This window comes from Porites lutea, chromosome 1 (assembly GCF_958299795.1).
Source record: "Porites lutea chromosome 1, jaPorLute2.1, whole genome shotgun sequence".
Taxonomy (NCBI): Eukaryota; Metazoa; Cnidaria; class Anthozoa; order Scleractinia; family Poritidae; genus Porites; species Porites lutea.
The window spans coordinates 30,809,599-30,830,872 of NC_133201.1; the positions used below are offsets into that span (position 1 = coordinate 30,809,599).

Sequence of the window (21,274 nt, forward strand, 5' to 3'; positions counted from 1 at the left end):
TCTCGAGCTCGTGATATGCTGATCGCATCACCTCTCATTTCTTCACCAAGCTTAAAATTTACTATCTTTCTGTTTATCAACGAATCAAATGCCCAGGGGGGTTGCCTGTGGAGGCGATGTTGAAGCTTCCATTTGACCGATACATATATATATGCCTCAGAGAACGAGGAGAATAGTGAAATGTGAGGGGAATTGCATAATAAACAGTTATTAATCCCTACAATATATTATCTTTTATTAATTCATTCAACGATACATTTAATCATTTTTTTACAGATTATATCAGATAAAGCTATAATTATTATTGTATACTACATGTAGTTGCTATGCTTATACTTTTCATGTAAGTTATTCATTTTTGATACTTTTATGGTATGACTGTCACATTTTTGGTGTGTTTCTTTGTCGTCCAATGAACGAGTTCATTGCAACATCTGCTCCAAGAAATTTCAATAGCACATCTGTGGCATCTACTGGAAGGATGCTTTGAAGAAAAAAAAAACAGAGCACATGTCAGAAATATAACCTTATTATCACTGACTTGTACAAGTTATTACAAACCAAACATTTCGATCCCAGTGCCATACATTATTTTCATGAAAAAAGTCAACCATTCATCAATCACACCACGATGGAAATTGGAAAACCCTAATAATGTATCTGCAGTTGTAGCTTGGCATCTAAACATATTCAGGTATCAAAACAAAGAACTTTCAATTGACGCCTTAGACATATATCCAGGGGAGAGGGCACTCCCATTTCAAGTGATGGAGATGATCGATTATAGTGGTGTAACGATTAATCGAATTCTCGATTAATCGCGATTATGACCGTTCGGTTCGATTCACGATTCTTTGCTTCCAAGTCTCGATTTCGGTTCGATTTTTGCACACCTTTTCTAGGGTGCCCTTAGTGAGTTATTATATTGTAAAATCTGAATCCAGAACGCTTTCAATTGTGCGTTTATGATTGACGAGTAAAGACGACAGCATTTCGTGCGCCATTTTGTGTTGCCTGGTAAAAATGCTGTCCTTCAACCATCCCTTGAGAATTTCCAAATAAGGCAAACTAGGTGCGACACGCTCTTTGTCAGGTTCTCAAACATGGCAACGAACCAAAAGCGACTGTGAATCCTCCTGTCCTTGCTACTATTCTCAAATTCAGGGTTTAGGGTTGAATATTGTTTACATTACGCGTTATGTTATAAGAATTAAGAGGCATTTACATAGTCGAAATCGAAAGGCAATAATCGAAATCGAATCGAACCGCAAGGACTATGAATCGTTACACCCCTATGATCGAATGGGAGCAAAAAATTTATCAAAACCCTAAAAGATTCCTAGGGTATCCAACAAAACCCGAAAAAATCCTTGGACCGAAAATTAACCCCCAAAGAATCCCATGCCGAATTTGCGCGCATTAAAATTATCCAGAAGCATTAGCCTATGTGTAGCCGATAGCATTTCGTGCGCCATTTTGTGTTGCCTGGTAAAAATGCTGTCCTTCAACCATCCCTTGAGAATTTCCAAATAAGGCAAACTAGGTGCGACACGCTCTTTGTCAGGTTCTCAAACATGGCAACGAACCAAAAGCGACTGTGAATCCTCCTGTCATTGCTACTATTCTCAAATTCAGGGTTTAGGGTTGAATATTGTTTACATTACGCGTTATGTTATAAGAATTAAGAGGCATTTACATAATCGAAATCGAAAGGCAATAATCGAAATCGAATCGAACCGCAAGGACTATGAATCGTTACACCCCTATGATCGAATGGGAGCAAAAAATTTATCAAAACCCTAAAAGATTCCTAGGGTATCCAACAAAACCCGAAAAAATCCTTGGACCGAAAATTAACCTCCAAAGAATCCCATGCCGAATTTGCGCGCATTAAAATTATCCAGAAACATTAGCCTATGTGTAGCCGATAGCATTTCGTGCGCCATTTTGTGTTGCCTGGTAAAAATGCTGTCCTTCAACCATCCCTTGAGAATTTCCAAATAAGGCAAACTAGGTGCGACACGCTCTTTGTCAGGTTCTCAAACATGGCAACGAACCAAAAGCGACTGTGAATCCTCCTGTCCTTGCTACTATTCTCAAATTCAGGGTTTAGGGATGAATATTGTTTACATTACGCGTTATGTTATAAGAATTAAGAGGCATTTACATAATCGAAATCGAAAGGCAATAATCGAAATCGAATCGAACCGCAAGGACTATGAATCGTTACACCCCTATGATCGAATGGGAGCAAAAAATTTATCAAAACCCTAAAAGATTCCTAGGGTATCCAACAAAACCCGAAAAAATCCTTGGACCGAAAATTAACCTCCAAAGAATCCCATGCCGAATTTGCGCGCATTAAAATTATCCAGAAACATTAGCCTATGTGTAGCCGATAGCATTTCGTGCGCCATTTTGTGTTGCCTGGTAAAAATGCTGTCCTTCAACCATCCCTTGAGAATTTCCAAATAAGGCAAACTAGGTGCGACACGCTCTTTGTCAGGTTCTCAAACATGGCAACGAACCAAAAGCGACTGTGAATCCTCCTGTCCTTGCTACTATTCTCAAATTCAGGGTTTAGGGATGAATATTGTTTACATTACGCGTTATGTTATAAGAATTAAGAGGCATTTACATAATCGAAATCGAAAGGCAATAATCGAAATCGAATCGAACCGCAAGGACTATGAATCGTTACACCCCTATGATCGAATGGGAGCAAAAAATTTATTAAAACCCTAAAAGATTCCTAGGGTATCCAACAAAACCCGAAAAAATCCTTGGACCGAAAATTAACCCCCAAAGAATCCCATGCCGAATTTGCGCGCATTAAAATTATCCAGAAATATTAGCCTATGTGTAGCCATAGTTATTAGAGGAGACTGGTTATGAAAAGCGACAAACATCAATGATAAAAACAACAGTGCTGCAGTTTATGTTCAAAGCACCGTGAAAGTGCACAATCCTTTGTTTTTTGTTGGCAAATTGTTACGGAATAAATTAATGCAACGTTTTTATTGGTCAATACAATCAAAATGATAGGAATTCTTTTGAATGTTGTGCACTTTCAGGTCCACAAAAACATATAACAAAGGAGTCTGACGGGTTTCATAACCATTCCACTCAATTAACTATGGGCAAACTAGGTGCGACACGCTATTTGTCAGGTTCTCAAACATGGCAACGAACCAAAAGCGACTGTGAATCCTCCTGTCCTTGCTACTATTCTCAAATTCAGGGTTTAGGGTTGAATATTGTTTACATTACGCGTTATGTTATAAGAATTAAGAGGCATTTACATAGTCGAAATCGAAAGGCAATAATCGAAATCGATTTACGCGTTATGTTATAAGAATTAAGAGGCATTTACATAATCGAAATCGAAAGGCAATAATCGAAATCGAATCGAACCGCAAGGACTATGAATCGTTACACCCCTATGATCGAATGGGAGCAAAAAATTTATCAAAACCCTAAAAGATTCCTAGGGTATCCAACAAAACCCGAAAAAATCCTTGGACCGAAAATTAACCCCCAAAGAATCCCATGCCAAATTTGCGCGCATTAAAATTATCCAGAAGCATTAGCCTATGTGTTGCCGCACCCTTCCACCGACAAAGGAAAAACGGAGAGAGGGAGCTTTTTCCTTTGTCAGGGGGAGGGTGCGGCTACAAGTAGACTACAGAAGCATTAAATGATAAAACACTAAAAATAAATTTAAAATTGAATGCTTGTGTTTGTGGCCGGGATAAAGGGGCAGTACCAGTAATCGTCAGATTGCTACGAAGACCCCAAAAAATCCCTACTTAAATCAAGTCGACCACCAAAAATCTCAGAATCAAAAATTTCAAACCCAAAAATATCCTTCACTCCTCCCCACCCCCTGGGGACACATATTGGCCTTTCTATCTTCCTGGGTCTCCCAAGGGTTTCAATAAGCCCTGACAAACGACAAATCACGGCGGATACTTTGCTCAGATAAGTCGGCTACTTTTCCCCTCTAAATTGGAAGCTGGGAATTATATATTAAACTGATGAAAATTCTATCAACACTTAAATTAAAATGCTGGACTTGAACATACTTTCTGTTTCAATGTTAAATTTCTGAAAAGATTGAGTCTTACTGCACATTACGTGCCCATTTTGATGGGAATTATGTTATCTTCTGTACTCAATTTAGTGCCCAGAACGCTGGAAAACGCATTTTAGGGCTTTCAAATTTCAAAATAATTCGATCAACACCCCTAGACCCACCAAGAAAAGAAGACTAGAAAGCCCCTTGCTGATTATAGCAATACACCAGCCACTATTATTTTGTCCTGGTGAACAGTCCATAATATTCACTGTTTGGGTTTCTGAGATGATTAGTATATGAATTTCATATAATTCTTTTTATTGTAACTGTGGAATGAAGAAATGGATGCAAAGAAGGTCTTCGCATTTTAAAAACACAACTTATGCATTTGTAGAAAGAAAGCCTGGGAAAAAATGAGGGTTCTACCCTTTCCCTAAGAAGTGGTACATTGCATCCATATATACCTCCCCACTGATAATCAGTTCATCTCTTTACAATGGCCACTTTATACCTCTGTCCCCAAGATGACCATTGTTCCCTGTATAATATTTATTATGAGACCTTGCAGGGGGTAGAAGCAACGGAAAAAGTGAAGAACAGCTCCCCAAAAAAACTGTCGGCTGACTGTTGGTTGACTGTTGACCACCAGTCGGCCAACAGTTGGCCGACAGTCATTTACCGCCTTTTACAAAAATTTTCTGCCAACAGTCAGCGGCCGACTGTTGGCAGCATGTTGGTAATCTGTCAGCTAAGTGTCAGTTGAGAACGCCTGTTGAATACCAGAAAAGCCTCTGCTTGCAATGACCAAGTTGTAAGCAGCTTTAATTATCTCTGACAAGTGACTACGTAATAGAATAATAAACTAACTGAAAATATGATGTCATTACACTTCTCAACTTTTTAAATGTCAGTTTACTGTTAGTCAACACACTGTCGGTTAACTGTTGGCATACTGTCGGTCGACAGTTGGCTGACAGTATACTGACAGTCGGCTGACAGACTTTTAGGGGAGCTCTTCTTCACTTTTACGGAAGTGACAGGCAACATGGGCCCGGAAACTGGCAACAGTCCTCTCAGGAAGCACTGATAATAATTTTACTGACAGAAAAGGAGGAAAGAATTTTGACAGCAGCAATCTATTTTTTTTTCTAAGAATAGAAAGCGACACCTGTTCTTTTTTGCATTTTGGCTGTTTTGGCAGAGAAGTAACAAACTCTTTTATGTTAATTCTAAACATATTCTGTTATTTGAATGTAAATCAAACTGCTGTACATACTGTTGTAAAGCTGTTGAAAAATACGCTCCTCTGGGCATCATAAGAATCTTCTGGTTCTTTTCTATAGCATCCACAACTTTCGATGCTGCATACTCTGGAGTTAATATACTAAATCCTAACAAATGGGGAAACCTGATAAACAAAGACAACAACAACCCAAAAATCACTTAATACACTTGTTAGGTGTATTAATTGGCCATTATAATCAGTTATGATGACAATCATGACCAATAATCATTCAAAATCATTATTTTCTTTAAAATATTGGTCCAGAGGTCATTGCATCAAGAGTGATGAGCATCAAATTTCTCCTTGTAATATCAATGCTTTGTAAAACAGGGACAGGAGAATTACGGACATGATCACACGAGATGAATCTGCTTGATATTTTATCAACTTCTCCCCTTACTTCTGCAGGAAATAGATAGGGGCAGCAAATGAGAATTCAAAATTTTGATCTTAGGGTTTGAAAGGTTAAATACGAGTTTGTAACAATAGAAATGAGCTTTTCATCAACTTTTTAAGTGTCTGCATCTGCTTGAGTCCACTTTTAGGTGGACATTAAAATAAAGGTTTCATCTACAGTAAATGAGAGATTAAAATAATTTTTGGACTTTCGTTACTGTTAGCTTAATAAAAGGTTCTCGCTTAATACAGGTTTCACTGTAATTATTCTAACTATAGATAAGCATGTACATTTAACTGAATGAAAATTAATGATTTCACCAACCTAAACTTAACACCTTCAAACATTCCAGTAGTTATAAGTGAAGGGCAAACTGTGGTGAATTGAATACCAGTAGATCCTATGCTTGAGAGTTCTTGACGTAATGCCTCCATGAGTCCAACAGCAGCAAACTTTGATGAGCAGTAATCAACTGCACCAGCCAGACCAGTCTTACCAGCTATGGATGCTAAGCTTACAATGTGACCATGTTTACGATGAAGCATGCTAGGTAGGAATTCTCTTATGGTCTACAGAGAGGAAAATAATTTATAAAAATTTAATCATAGCCCTTTTGTAGAAAGGCAAAGATATCTGTGCCAAGTTTGGTCTTTTATGAAGCACAAAACATACACAACTGTACTTAATGCTAATAATCAAAGATTATGGACTTAATTTGACATTTACTGACAATTCTTGATCTCAGGTACATGTATGTACAGTGTGACTCTTCTTTGACAAGTTTGTATAGTTGTCATTCACCCCTGTAAAATCAGCAGCAATGTTACATTGTACATACATTGTATTAATTTTTGTGCCCCAAGTTTGGTCATTGAATCAACTTTCTCCCAATTAACCTCCTTCCAGTCTCTACACTAAGAGCATCTCAACATGCAGCATGCAAAGAAAGTCGTGTCTGATAGCCCGGGGCTAGTGGATTTTGCTATCGGGCTAGTGACTTTTGTTCCTAACTTGCCTGAGGGGCACGTGCTGTTTTTGGAGGAAATTCAAATTACAGAAGGATTGTAATCAATTCTGCTAATCCAAAAGGGTTTTGGAGCTGGTTGAAATGACTTGTGGGCTAGTACATGCTAGCTAGAGCCTGCCCAAATGGTAGGCTGTAAAACAGACTTTCTTTGCACCCTGACATGTACATCAACTTCTTCAATTGCTGTTTTTTCTTTTTACAAGCAAATAAACAGTTGAAGAACTACTGGGAGGAACATTCTTGAAGTGACCAAAAAGGTTATAATATTACTGTGATATTTATGTAAGAGTTGATGCTTCTACAAGTCATAGTCAGCACAACTGTTGAGGAACTTCTTCACGGTAAGATTTTCACATTAGTAATACTTGAATAGTAATGTCAAAAGGTCATTAGAAATGATCACGCAGTTATTTTCTTCATGGCTAAGGTGGAAAATAAGGTCAAAATAGAATGAAAGCATTTCCACTCTCTCTCCCCCTCCCCAAGGCACCTTAAAGAGAGACTTGTTAAGCTGACTTCTATAAACAATGTCAGGTACATGTAAAGTACCACAAAATGTCTTTGAAACTCTTGTGCAATGCTGTTTAGCACTCACTGTTTATGAATGATCATGGTACATACAGAATTTTTGGGAAAAAATCAAGGACGACGGGAAAACCGAAATTATATGAAAACACACTTTCATGATCACTAAGAAAATTTACGTACTGCTGTGCTTTCAAATCTTTCCTTTGCACTAAACACTTGTTTTAATGAAGGCTAAGTGTATCTTTATTCACGGAGATTTCAAAAATATTCAAGGACTTCTGGAGAAAATTCAAGGACTTTTCAATGATATCCCACAAATTTCCAATTTTCAAGGACTTTTCAAGAACACATGTTTATCAAACATTACCATACCCCACCCCCACCCCACCTTAAAAAAGGAAAATAAATTCAAACCCAGGGTAAATGTGAGCCACAACACTTGCAATATTACAAACTGTTCACTAATAGACCTAGAGACTTACCCAGAAGTGGGCTAGGGAGTTAACATCAAAAGTGGCTGAAATTTCCTCATCAGTGCAATCCATAAACTTCTTTCCTGAAACAATGCCAGCATTGTTTACCAGCAGAGAAACTTCACCAACATCCTCTTTCACTCTTGCTGCACTTTCACGAATTTCAGTTTTATCTCGCAGATTGCACTTGTAAGAATGCACCTCACCACCAGCAGTTTTAATTTCCTTTCCTACAGCATCAAGCCCCTCTTGATTAACATCCCATAAAACCAGTCTACAACCTGTTGAAAGCAAGCAACCATCAAGGGTGGATCCGGAATGACAGTGATTTTGTTACCGCTGCGTCCTGCAATTCCCTAATGTAAAAAAATTCCCCAAAGATGCACAAAAGTTCATGGCATGTGTCCCATAAGACAAAAAGATCGATCGATCAATCGATCAATCAATCTGAAGATGTCTTTGCAGAATATCCTGTTCATGTGACTATTTCTGTGGCTGTTCTTGCAGCTGTTATTTAACAATGCATATTTCTTATAGTCTTTAATTTGTTGTGCTTTACAAAAGAATATCTTTTGTCTGTCTGGTCACATAAATGGCCAAGAATTTTCAATTTAGGACTAATTGTTTTTGAACTGGGACTCAATGGTTGTGGAGTGAGACTGATTTTTTGTTCATAAGATGAGTGCCTGGACTCACCATAATTATTTGTAACAAAATCACTGGAATGGACAAATGACCCAGATGACAGCACTTGTCTGCAAGCAGCATCTTCCTCTCACTTTCTTGATTTTGGCTTACTCAAGAAAAACTTCGCATGCATTGAACTGGGATGGATCTAAGTTCAGCATGCATACTTTGTATCTACAGTTTCAAAGTCAGGGCTAATAGTCGTGCACCTGGCAGTCAGAGGGCTCAGTTGTGACAATTGGTTTATCAATAAACTGATGCTTGCTTTCAAGACTGAAGTTTGGGCTATGGTGACTTCAAAGGGTAAACACCATCACGCAAAGCCTCCTTTTCTCCTCCTTGATCAAGAAGAAGACTGAAGGAGACTCAAGGTGCTTTCTATTTTTCAGAACTGACTGGCCAAACCATTCCCAACGCAATGAGAATTTCCATTTTAATCAGTCAAACCCTAAGTAGTATGCACCAAGGAAATGGTTGTTCAGCAAAAACTCTTTGTAAATGCACATTTCATTATCAAACAGATTGGTCGGGCAATGGTCTGGCCGGCCAGTTCTGACAAATTGAAAGCGCCCTCAGCTTACAAGGTGAGAAAGAAGCAAAGAAGCAAAGAAATTACATGTAAATGACAAAATCAGAGATCCGGGACAAACAAATATGTCTCCTGAGCACCATTTTTGAAGTTGCAAGCAGCAGAACTCAACTTTGAAAAACTGTTAGGCAGAACAGTTTTCAACAACCTTAATTTCAATTTTCTTCAGTTTTACCCATCCGTGGCATCTTTTGTTTCTGTTATGTTATTTTAACCGTCCTTTAATCAGAGCTGGACCCCTTCACTACACTACAAGCTCTGTGTACCGCGCTCCACCTGTGACAGGCAGCAATGCAACCATTACAGTCCAGCCACCTCCACCAACTACTCTATTGCTTTCGGCCTCCACTGCCACGTCAAGTCAGGCCAAGCCCTGGTTCGTGCAGAATATACCTAAACCAGGCTCTCCTATGATCAGTTATCACTTGAACTCACCCACCCCCACACAGTACGTCACTACTCTTCCTACCAAGCCCGCTGTGACTGCAGCATCCGCTGTACCACAAACAGCGTCGGCAATTTATGTAATGTAATTTCAATGTAATTTCCTAATTTGGCTGAACTTTGTGACACAGCTCCTTTAACTATGAAGAGAAATGAAGAAAAAACTCACACACACACACAAAAATTATTCAGAAACATCCTAGGAAATAAACGGTAGTCTGCCAAAGTTCTGCCAAAGGCATTTCATTTTTAAATTTGCAACACCCTAAAATTTTATCAGCAGACTGAAAAGTTAGGTTAGAGTGGGAGATCACCTAGTCATAAGAGTTTAGAAGCACATTTCTAAAGGATTAAAAGTGTTAGAGTTATCCATACTGGATTTGTTGTTCTATTAAATCAAGTCATAATCCACTCGCTCAAAATACCGTAAAATTCTTAAAATAAGCCCCGGGGCTTATATTTTTCAAAGGCCCTTTTTGAGGGGCTTACTTTTGGAGGGAAATTTGCGTAATTTCAAAATCGATTGGGCTAGCCTTATAGTTGAAGTAAATTTACCGTTTTTGCTTTGTTTTACTTTGTATTTGAGGGCAATTTCCAAGTATAAGCCCCCCGGGAGGCTTATATTTGGAGGGGTGATTTAAGGGAGGGTTTTTTGTGTTACGAGTTTGGGGGGCTTATATTTGGAGGGGCTTATACATGGAGGGGCTTATTTTCGGAATTTTACGGTAATACATACAGTCTACATGTATATTTCTAAAGATTCTTAAAGGTGCTTTGTTTTTCCAAACATAGTGAGTTGAATTTTAAGGAAAAGGACAACAATACATGTACATATAAGTGTGAAAAAGCTTCAGGTGCTAAAAACACCTGCCATGAGCTTCCTGTTTATTCAAAAACGTTTTTCAAACGATATTGTTTTTTTTTAAATAAATCAGTCACTTAAGTGATTTTTTTTGCACTTTTTGCTTCAAAGAATTGATTTTTTTTTAGCATAGACAGTCTGAGACTATAATTATTATTACCATACTGGATTATATAAATGTATATACTGTTTCTAGAATATTAAAGAACCTGGAGATTTTAGGGACAAAACGAAAATTGATGTTCAGTATCTCTGTCACTGCGGGTGGAAATTAATTAAAGTACAAAAGCTTCGTAAGCAGCTAAGCCACAAACCAAGAAGAAGTCGTGACAATTGAGTTTACTTTTAACTTTTAATACGAACATCAACAATAATAATAATTTTAAAAAAAACAACGAACCTTTCTCAGCCAAACGAAGAGAAATCAGTCGACCAATACCACTTGCTGCTCCTGTTACCAAAGCAAGCTCTCCATGAAGGCTTTTTCTTGACGGCAAAACCCACTTAAAAGCCGATTGTGAAAAGGAAATCAGAACGCGGAAAGAAAGGAAGGTGAACTCGAAAATGAGAGAAATGACGTAGCCTTTTCCCGTGAAATGCAGGATCACAATGAAACCTTGAAGAGCCACCAAAGCGTACAGGAGACAAACGAGGGACATGTTTGTTACAAGCGCAAGGGTCGCAGCGATAACGATCAATCTGTTCTGTTACAGTAGATGTTTTTGTGGATGATCACCTGCCGACTTGTGCATGTGACTAAACTGTTTTTCCGGAGGACTGGAGAGAAAAGAAAAGACAAATAATGTCGATTAAAAGAATTGTTAATGCCCTTAAGGGTCATTTTCTTGCTAGCGGGATTACTGACTTAGACTAAGCTGTACATGCATGCTCAATACGTTACCATTTCGGGTTACAAAGACAATTTTAATTGTAATTTCTACAGCTGCACATAGCTCACTAAAAGTAAGCCGCTATAATAATAATATCGACTAGTGAAAACAGACACTTACACAGACCAGTGCAAGACACTTCGAATTAATTATACCTTTCAAACGTTGTGAAATTTAAACCCGGTCCTGAATGACTCAGCGGAATGAGGACTTCTGTGACTTCACCTACCCTTCTGTTATGTGCTTCTCGAACTTACGCGTTCGTTTTGCCACATCCCGACTTCCGCATCGATTTAGCTTTGTGTGAGATAAAAAATCGTGGTTTACGACCATGCAAATTTTATCAATTTTCCAAACAATAACCTCCCATCAATTCCTGCCATCACAAATTCAATTTCCCGCCGCCATTTTCGTTTGCCTACCCATGAGCCTCTACCAACTGGTAGAGCCCGCGATCGTTGTGACGATGATGATGGGTAGGTACCCTAAGTGGGGTTATTAAAGTGTATCAAGAAATGTATAAATGGTAATACATGGCAATACATGGTAATACATGGCGATACATGGTAATACAAGGCATTACATGGCAATACATGGCTATACATGGTAATACATGGCTATACATGGCTATACATGGCAATACATGGCTATACATGGCAATATATGGCTATACATGGCTATACATGGCAATACATGGTAATACATGGCTACACATGGCAGTACAAGGCTATACATGTCAACACATTAGTTTAAATGCATTCTTGATACACTTATTATTTCATAAGATAGCTCTTTGACTAAAACAGTTTAAGTAAGCTCAGTTATTGAATAATTTAAGTGCAAGAATTACAATGTAGAATACATGTTTACAAAATATTTGGCTAGGATCTGGTCATTACATTCATCACTTATTCAAGCTATAATGAACGGGTCGCAGTATATAATGCAATATAGTACATAATTGCAATATAATGCATATAGGGAGTAAAAATTTTGTGGTTCATGGTTCATTTCCCTTTTTCCAAGTTTGCACAAAGCAACATTACATAACATTTCTTTCTTTATATGTAAGAATTTAAGATTTGTATTTTGACAAGCTTGAAAATGAATCATTTATCATATGCATTCACATAGTGCAGCCAAGATTTCATTATTTTTTTAAGCAACTTATTTAATAGTCATTTGTGGAAAATGGCCATTTCATTTGCACAGTTTACATACAATTGAAGGGTTCCAAGTAATAATCTCCCTAGTCTCCCTCACAGCTGTTTTTTGAATGTCATGCAATGCTCCCCCAAAGATAGTTCTTTTGGGGAAGCGTTGCGTGACATCCAAAAAAACAGTTTTGAGGGAGACTATAACCTCCTCTGTCCTCACTCATTTTGGATCATGTGTCTTTTAGGGGACTGTCGATCAATGTATTGGCTGACATCTCGCTCGATTGTTGATCTATATATTGGCTGCTATGTCAGCCCATAATCGGTCGACTCTCCACCAATATGCTGGTGACACTCGCTAGCTATTGAATAATCGGCCAATAGTCGGCCGTGATGTGCCGACGGATCGTCGACATATCAGCAACACTTGGCCGACGTAACGGCCGATACATGGTGGAAATGTAGTTTGACCTGTTGGTTGATGTGGCGGTCTAGTATCGGCCGACTGACGACCAAGAGTTGGCCACGTCTCGACGGATATGTGCTAGGTACTTGACCGCTACAGTCTATCGGCCGCCGACACTTTGTCGACGGATTGTTCACAATCCCCGGAGGTGGGGGGGGGGGGGTACTCGATATATCCTTGGGTGGAGAGGTGCGGCCCGGCCCCTCATACCCTGACCCTGTTTAAGACAAAAATCGCTGATTTTCCTACCCTGTTTAAGACAGAATTCTAAGACATTCGTAGAACATACGCGCAGGCTGTTTATCGTCCAAGAAAAGATACCCTGTTTAAGACAAAAACTGATAAAATCGATACCCAGATTAAGACAAAAATGATAAAATCGATACCCTGTTTAAAACAAAAAATGATAAAATCGATACCCTGTTTAAGCCAAAAACTGATAAAATCGATACCCAGATTAAGACAAAAACTGATAAAATCGATACCCAGATTAAGACAAAAAATGATAAAATCGATACCCTGTTTAAGACAAAAATCCCGAAAAACATACCCTGGATGGCCGCACGTCCCCATTAAGCCCTTATAAGGGAGTACCCCCCCCCCGGGCCACAATCAACCCGTTATCAGCCGAAACCGATGTGTGTAACAAGCATTAGTGTCCATCGCGTGTCAGCTGACGTCAGGAACCTTGTAACAAAGGGAAAAGCATAGAGTAAAATTGATAGCGATTGTTGACGGATACACCACCGATAACTTACCAGTAGTTGACTGACAGTTCACCGATACACTGGCGACACGCTACTGATGCTATCACGGCCGACTGTTGGTCGATTTGTTGGCTGATACTCGACTGACAGTAGAACATCACTCGGCCAATATATTGACTGACTCTAGGCGTTGCCGATTGTTGACCAATACACCACCGATATCTCACCGATACTCAACCGACAATTCACCAATACAGGAAACGAATCAATTTTGGGTTCTTTACCATCGGGAATATCGTTACTTTGCAGAGAGTCGTTACGCTCTTTATTTATCAGGGGCCCCTGATCTTCGTTTAAGTTTGACGCTCTTGCATGGCAATGAAAAATCTCTCATTATGTCGGACTTCCTTCTTGCAGAGGAAGAGGAGTTTCTTGACGAGCTCGCGGACAATCAGCATCTCAACGAGTCAACCTTTAACCGAGACCAGGTCTTCGCCCACCTGAACTTCAGACTTGATGCTGGCTCCTTTAAACTGATCAACACAAAGCAATCAAATAGCTCTTCACAGACGACAGCGTTGCCTGTAGTTGAAGCCGAGCTTTCTGATGGTGGGAGCTTTCTTTGTTCACAATAAACTGACACCTGGAACTTTGTTTCCATCTTTAGTTTGTCCCCAGGGCCGGGAGAGTAAGGTTAGTCTATATACCTTTAAAGTCAATGAATAGAAGGGCATGTAATTTACTGAACCATTTATGTGACGAAGGTTGTTGGAAGTTAAGAAGATTTCTTTTTTAAAATTTTAAATTGCAGAAAGCTTCGCTTGCTAAGAAGCAACAGGGAACACTGTCAAAAGCCACAACTGGAGCCATGGTTATGTCTGCAGCCAGCGTTGGCCTTAATCTTTTACAAGACATGAATGAACCAGTGTTTGAAATGAAGTTTGAGTCTCTGTCACCAACAAGCAAAGTTGCGTACAGGTTGGTTGATAAGGAAACATTAGACATGACAAATGTGTAACGTTTAACGGTTAACGTTAAACGTTAAAACAGCGATACGCGTTATGCTTTTTAAGCCGCTTAAAAGCAGGGAAAAAGTTCGGCTTTAAATCCCGTCCAAAGACTCATCACGATATCCTTATTTCTTATTATTTAAATTCGCACATAGCTACAGGACTGATGGGAGTAAAGCAAATGAAACAGATTGCTTTGAGATTCAGGGATTAATACTGCATTTCTTTTGTCTCATTCCCCTCTGCGTCGGAGGCAAGTATATATGTTGATAATTTGCAACCAGCCATTTGACTCAACTGCAAACATCATTGTGTTTGTTTTTAAACCAATGAACGTTCGTGCCCAGCATACAACAAAACTTAGATTTCCTGGAAGGAATGGAACGAAGTGAAACCCACAACTTCCTGCCCATTGCTAAAAGCGATCCAATGCTGTACCGTCCAGTGACGGATAGGGGGGGGGGGGGGGGGGTGGGGGGTGGGTAGGGCCTGGCCTCAAAAAAATAAGGGGGCGCCGGGCCCCCGGGCCCCCGCGCCCCTGCCCTGGATCCGCCGCTACCGTCCGTTCTGTAGACTAGAGGCAACATTCCTGCTTTTGCTTGTTATGTAATTTTAACCTTGCCTTCCACCTGTATTTTGGATGTCGTTTATGCAGGTTGTCAGTGACCACTCAGCCACTGGATGTCGTCTACAACCCTCTAGTGTTGGATCACATCTCCGAGTTTTTCTCTCACACATCAATGGAAGGAACCCAGGCTCTTCATATTGAACGGCGGCTCCGTGAAGTGGCACGGGTTAGTTATGAGGAACTAAAGAACCAGACTAGAGCTGAACTTGTCCAAACACTTGATGCTATGATGGGAGGGTCAGAAGTGGTGAGTTGTGTTTAGGAGCTGCTTGGGAATATCGTTGAGATGCACAGAGCCTCAACAGACAAAATTCCGGCCAAAACGTGAGGCCAATCACCGTACGATAGTATCTAGCGCAAACACTGATTAAGTTCCTTATTACAACATTACGTTAGGCCGCTTCCGAGTTCCAAATACCCTCAATTTCAAAACGAGGCCAAGTGCACAATCTTTCTTGTTGAAATGAATTCAATGAAAAATCATTTCCATTTCAAACGCTGAGCACTTAACCTCGTCTTGAAGCAGAGGCTCGGGGAAACTCGGAAATGGCCTATTCAACAGCTCCTTTTAAAGAGAGAGGCGTAATAACCTATCACGGTTTGCTTATTTTTGGTGATCGTTATTGTGCTTGTGTACCAGTGTAATAGCCAAAGCTGACGTCACATTTTGCTTATTAGAGTTTGTCACATAAAATCTTCTCCTGATTCCGTTTTTTTTCTGCCGTTCTTCTGGTTCTCTGGTTCTCGTGGTCCTCGTGGTCCTCGTGGTTCTCTGATTCTTCTGGTTCGCGTGGTTCCTTATGCGAGTGCACTGCCTAACAACAGCTCCCTAGTGGTGCCATGGCTTCTCGCAAAAATATCGAACCAATCGATAAAACTTTGTGGAACGACCTCGTCGAATGGGAGCGAAACACTGGAAAGCCTTTTTTCAAGATCCTGAACGGAACGAATTTCTTCCTCACCCGCCTTCTTGAAATTGAGCGGGAAAGGTCACATGCCGTGCCAATCGCTGGAGATCTGGCAGCTAGTGCAACAGGGTAACCAAGCACAAGAACCGGAAAACCATGAGAACCACAAGAACTAGAGAAACAGAAGAACCAGAGAACCACGAGAACCACAAGAACCAGAAGAACCAGAGAACCACGAGAACCACGAAAACCACAAGAACCAGAGAACCACGAGAACCAGAAGAACCACAGAAAAAAAAACGGAACCAGGAGAAGATTTTATGTGACAAAGTCGAATAAGCGAAATGTGACGTCAGCTGTGTCTATTACACTGGAGATCAGCCCACCGTACAAACGACTTAAGACAAAACTCACAACGATATAGAATGACTGGACAACCGACAATTTGACTAACATTAACTGATCCTTTAACTGTGACATAAGACGGATCGAAACGCACGTCTAATCTTCATAGCCAATAACATTACCGCTCACCGACAGACGACAAATAATATCGCGACTTAATTGACCAATCAGGTCAACCACTAGAGTTTAAAACCGTCAACTAACGTGATACAACCCACTTTGACTCTGAAGGTGACGTGACTATCGCAAAAGTTGTCTAAACGTCAGTCACTGTCAATAACAGTCCTAATCACAAACTATACACTCACCCGGACGATCATCTCTTAATTTGGGTATGACGTATGTTTTACATTAACTGAGCAACTTCTCGCGCGGCTACTTCAGTGCGCCAAAATACACTCGGCTCAACATTGGGGAAGAAGAGCGGCACATTTGAGTGAGAACAAAGGTGTGAAGCGTGAATGTAAGAAATTTGGAGAAAATTCAAGACAAATGGCTCCTGTTTCAACGATTTGTGACGAGTAGAGCAAATAGAGATGGAAATCGCATCAGGCTCTGGCATTGACGCCTCCTCCTAAAACGAGTTCAATATAAACATCAAAAGAAATGTAACTGCAAAATTCTCATAATGTGCCGCAGAAGAACAAAGTAACGCTTCTATTGGCATCTTACACACACGCCACAATCGTCTAGTTTGAAAGAAAATTCTTTTTCTCAAACTGACTGCAAATTTGCTTATTTATTCGTCAACGATCAATTACTGAATGGAAACTAATAAGCAGGAAAAAAAAAGGAAAAAGAGTCTAAAAGTCCACCTAAAGTTACAATAATCAAATGTTTGTAAGGAGACAAAGAGTATGGTTTGGATTAGTCGTTGAGATGCGGTTTATGTTTTACTCGGCGAAATCCAGGAACCTTGTTTTTTACTAACGAAGACGACTGTCTTCCTACGTTGAATAGACGAACAATGGAAGAAGCTCTTGGCATGTACTGGTCATTAAGGCTTCTTGAGGGCACCTGGCGGCAGTTGTTTTTGTGGATCTTTGTGAGTAATAAGTTTATGCCTTCCTGTGTAATTTTTCTTGTAATTGCAAGATTAATTTTCCTGCCCTACACGGATTGTTCAGCTGTAACAAAAGTGCATTTTTTTTTGCTATTACGTAATAATTAACTTAATTTCCAAAAGATGTTAACAAATGTTAGATGATAACAAATGTTAAAGACGGACTGGTAAAGTCACTTAAAACAGATTGGATATTTCCCGTCACAGACCAATTTGCGGTCTTTTCCCAGCCGAATGCCAGTCTTTACGGTAGACTTTTCAATAACTCAGGCTGTTGGTTTGAGGCTAGAAGCTCAATTCCAAAAATGCTAGAAAGTTCTTCATCATTGCCGTCCCGGATTTTTGAACATTTGGTTGAGAAAAAGAGATGAAAATCCGAGATTCATAGATAGAACTGAGCGCGTCATCATTAAGATATTAAATCTTTATTTACGTTCTTTTCATAGTGACTCAATAGGACTTTTATAGGGCAAGCACGTGCGCTATGTTATAAATCAGCTTGCATGATGTTTTTCACACTGCTCCGTGGAATATGCTATTTGGTATTACTGTGGAGAAGTTTCAATGGTAAAGACATTCTATCTTTGATGAAAACTTGACTCTTTATTCTTGTGACCTTAGCCACCACTTAACTATCTGACTAAATAGTGGTGTGCTGATAACGAGCAGCCGTAAATGCCGGAGACTGATGATTATAGTGACTGTTGTTGGTTCCAGGGAGGACTTAAGTAAGTCTCATTCTTCTGTCCTAAAGCATATGAATGCAAAACAAGAGAATACGTTCCTAAAAAATATCGAAGATAAACATTATAGACTCTGCTCCCTGAATTAAACCAAATTCGGCTCGAAGCCGGAATAATTCTTTTAGGTGCTAATATCCCAATGTTTGAGTATTGTTTCGATGTTGCTAACATTTTGTCCTTTAATTTCAAATACTCCGATCAAAGCAATACTCCTCTTCACCGCTATAAAGGCCGTTTTTTTTCTTTCTGTTTCCCAATGAAAGAGTCCAAAACCATCAATTGTTAACAAGAATTACATTTTCAAAAGCTAAGAGGATAGCCTCCGCTTTAATAGCTCCTAAGTTCAAGACAATTTTTTTCGCACCAGCTGCACTTTGTCGGGTTTATTCAGGCACAATGAGGCTACGTTCATAATAGGGGTTTTTTTTTTCAGAAATTTGTATCCTTTTAAAGGTCATAGGGCTGAGATGACGCATGGAAAATAAACACTCCAATAAGTTCAAGACATTAGTAGGCTCAATCTCATTCCTTCATGGTTTTTACCTTTTTATTTCTCGATCAGTGGTCACCTTACTGAACAGTTTTTTGTTCTTGCAAAGGAACGAGGATAAAAGGAGAAAGTTCAATCAAAATAAATCTTCTACCTAACAACTTTAAGAACAAGTTCGCTAATTAGAAAGGGAATTAAGGTTCCGTTTGTGACCGGAACACTTTAGGTAACTATCCAATCGTAGAAATTACAACGGCTTTTAGTGTGACACAGCCTTGTTAAGTTACACTAATATTGATCAATAGCACCCTCAATAGTATTCTTTCTGTAAAATTCCGCGAACGGGGCACAGCACATGAAAAGAGATCAGTGTAAATTCTGTCCCTTTTTTACAAACAATTGACTTTTCCGTCGATCTGTTTTGTTCTTTTTTATGGCAGATAAGATAACTTTAAACCAACAATAATACTGATATACTTCTAAATAATGAATGCCAGTCGGTCATGAACCGCATATACAGTATATGTGTCCACGATTTGTTCACTTCCTTAAAATCAAAAGAAAAGAAAAGGAATAAAAAATAAACAATGTCACCAATGAAATAACTATTCCTGCGGCAGTCAGTATAATATTCCAAAACAGTTTTCGTGATTTCGGGAGCGGATGCTATGTCTCATCCTCTAATAACTGTGGTCTCATTAGTCGGGTCCTTTAAAGCCAAGGACCAACGGTGATTAAAAAAAAGCATCAACATACCTATTGCCCACTGAATGTAACAAAATAATTATCAGTGATCAGGAGCGGATGTTATTTCCACGTTCGGGTGAGTCCTGAACTCTTATCAGAATACATTTTATTTTGTTTTTCCAAAATAGCTTTTTCCGCAAGAAATAGACTTTTAAATCAACAAATTTTTCGAAACGGATTTCACTATAAAAATTAACGTTTCGTCCTTTCGACGGTCATTTTCAAGTTGAGAAGTAAAACATTAGCAATGGTTACACGTAATGGTTGTCTTTACACTCGGCTGTTAAGTAGGACTTAAGAGCTGCTAAGTTTTACTTAACCAAAAATAGGTGTGTGAAGCCCTAAGTAAAATCAAGAAACCAGGAGCCCATTACTCGGGCTCCTGAAGTAACTTCAGGCCTGTTTCAAACATCGTGCTACTGCCGTGCTAAGCTGGCTCGACTGCAGTACGACACTAGCACTACTTGGTTTCAGACGTCGAATTTAATTCAGTCGAATAGAACGGCTGTTGCCGAAAATGAAACACAAAAATAAAGAAACGATTTAGCAAACTTTTGAGGGTTGTTCAATACTCAAAAATAGACTCCATTGGTGTTAGTGGTGATAAGAAGGGTCTCCATTGGAAAGTTGCGCGCTATTGCAATTTGAATTGCTCGGTCATTGGCTGAAATATCCGGGTAAAATTTCACTGTAAAAACACATGTCCTAGTTTTGTAAAAAAAAAAACCTAGAAAGAATGTTCAGCTAGTAATTTGGCCTAGTGAAAACATCAGACATTGTAATACACTTTGATCACGTCCAAAACAGGAAATCGTCACTTTTTAAAATTTAGTCAGCGCGGGGGAAATGCATTTGCAACACCTCGCAGTTCTACTTAAATAGTTTTATTTTGCATTCTCGTGTTTTTAAAGTGCAGACAGGTTTCGAGTTTTGGGTGCTTCGTTTTCAAGATTTGGGTACTTCGTGCTTCGGTCTTCGTTTTCGAAACTACCGCTTGCATAGATGGCTTATAGAACGAAGAGTACCCATGGCATGTCTGTATTTCGACCTCGCTATATTAAGCTTCTATTATAACTGTTAGCAATTACTATTAGCACTAGTTCGACCTCGCTTTGTAACTATTAGCGCGTTTCTACTTTGTGTGAGAGCGACATTGTTTTGTGTGGTTGGCATATAGAACGAGGAATATTCAAACTAACTATAAGCGCGTTTATACTTTGTGTGAGAGCGAAAATGTTTTGTGAAGTTAGCTTATAGAACGAGGAATATTCAAACTAACTATAAGCGCGTTTATACTTTGTGTGAGAGCGAAAATGTTTTGTGAAGTTAGCTTATAGAACGAGGAATATTCATGATAACTATTAGCGCGTTCTACTTTGTGTGAGAGCGAAAATGTTTTGCGTGGTTAGCTTATAGAACGAGGAATATTCATAATAACTATTAGCGCGTTTCTACTTTGTGTGAGAGCGAAATTGTTTTGCGTGGTTAGCTTATAGAACGAGAAATATTCATAATAACTATTAGCGCGTTTCTACTTTGTGTGATAGCGGCATTGTTTTGTGTGGTTGGCATATAGAACGAGGAATATTCAAACTAACTATAAGCGCGTTTATACTTTGTGTGAGAGCGAAAATGTTTTGCGTGGTTAGCTTACGGAACGAGGAATATTCATGATAACTATTAGCGCGTT

General features: G+C 39.3%; 1 protein-coding gene across 1 annotated transcript; it reads right to left on the minus strand.

Annotated features, from left to right (window-relative positions):
• Positions 1-214: 214 nt before the first annotated feature.
• Positions 215-11,679, minus strand: LOC140936997 (epidermal retinol dehydrogenase 2-like). The gene is made up of 6 exons (XM_073386518.1): positions 11,416-11,679; positions 10,771-11,147; positions 7,798-8,069; positions 6,085-6,329; positions 5,355-5,486; positions 215-484 (listed from the first exon to the last, which is right to left on the minus strand). The coding sequence occupies exons 2-6, from the start codon at positions 11,027-11,029 to the stop codon at positions 382-384; spliced, it is 1,011 nt and encodes a 336-aa protein (XP_073242619.1). The 5' UTR covers positions 11,030-11,147; positions 11,416-11,679; the 3' UTR covers positions 215-381.
• Positions 11,680-21,274: the final 9,595 nt, after the last annotated feature.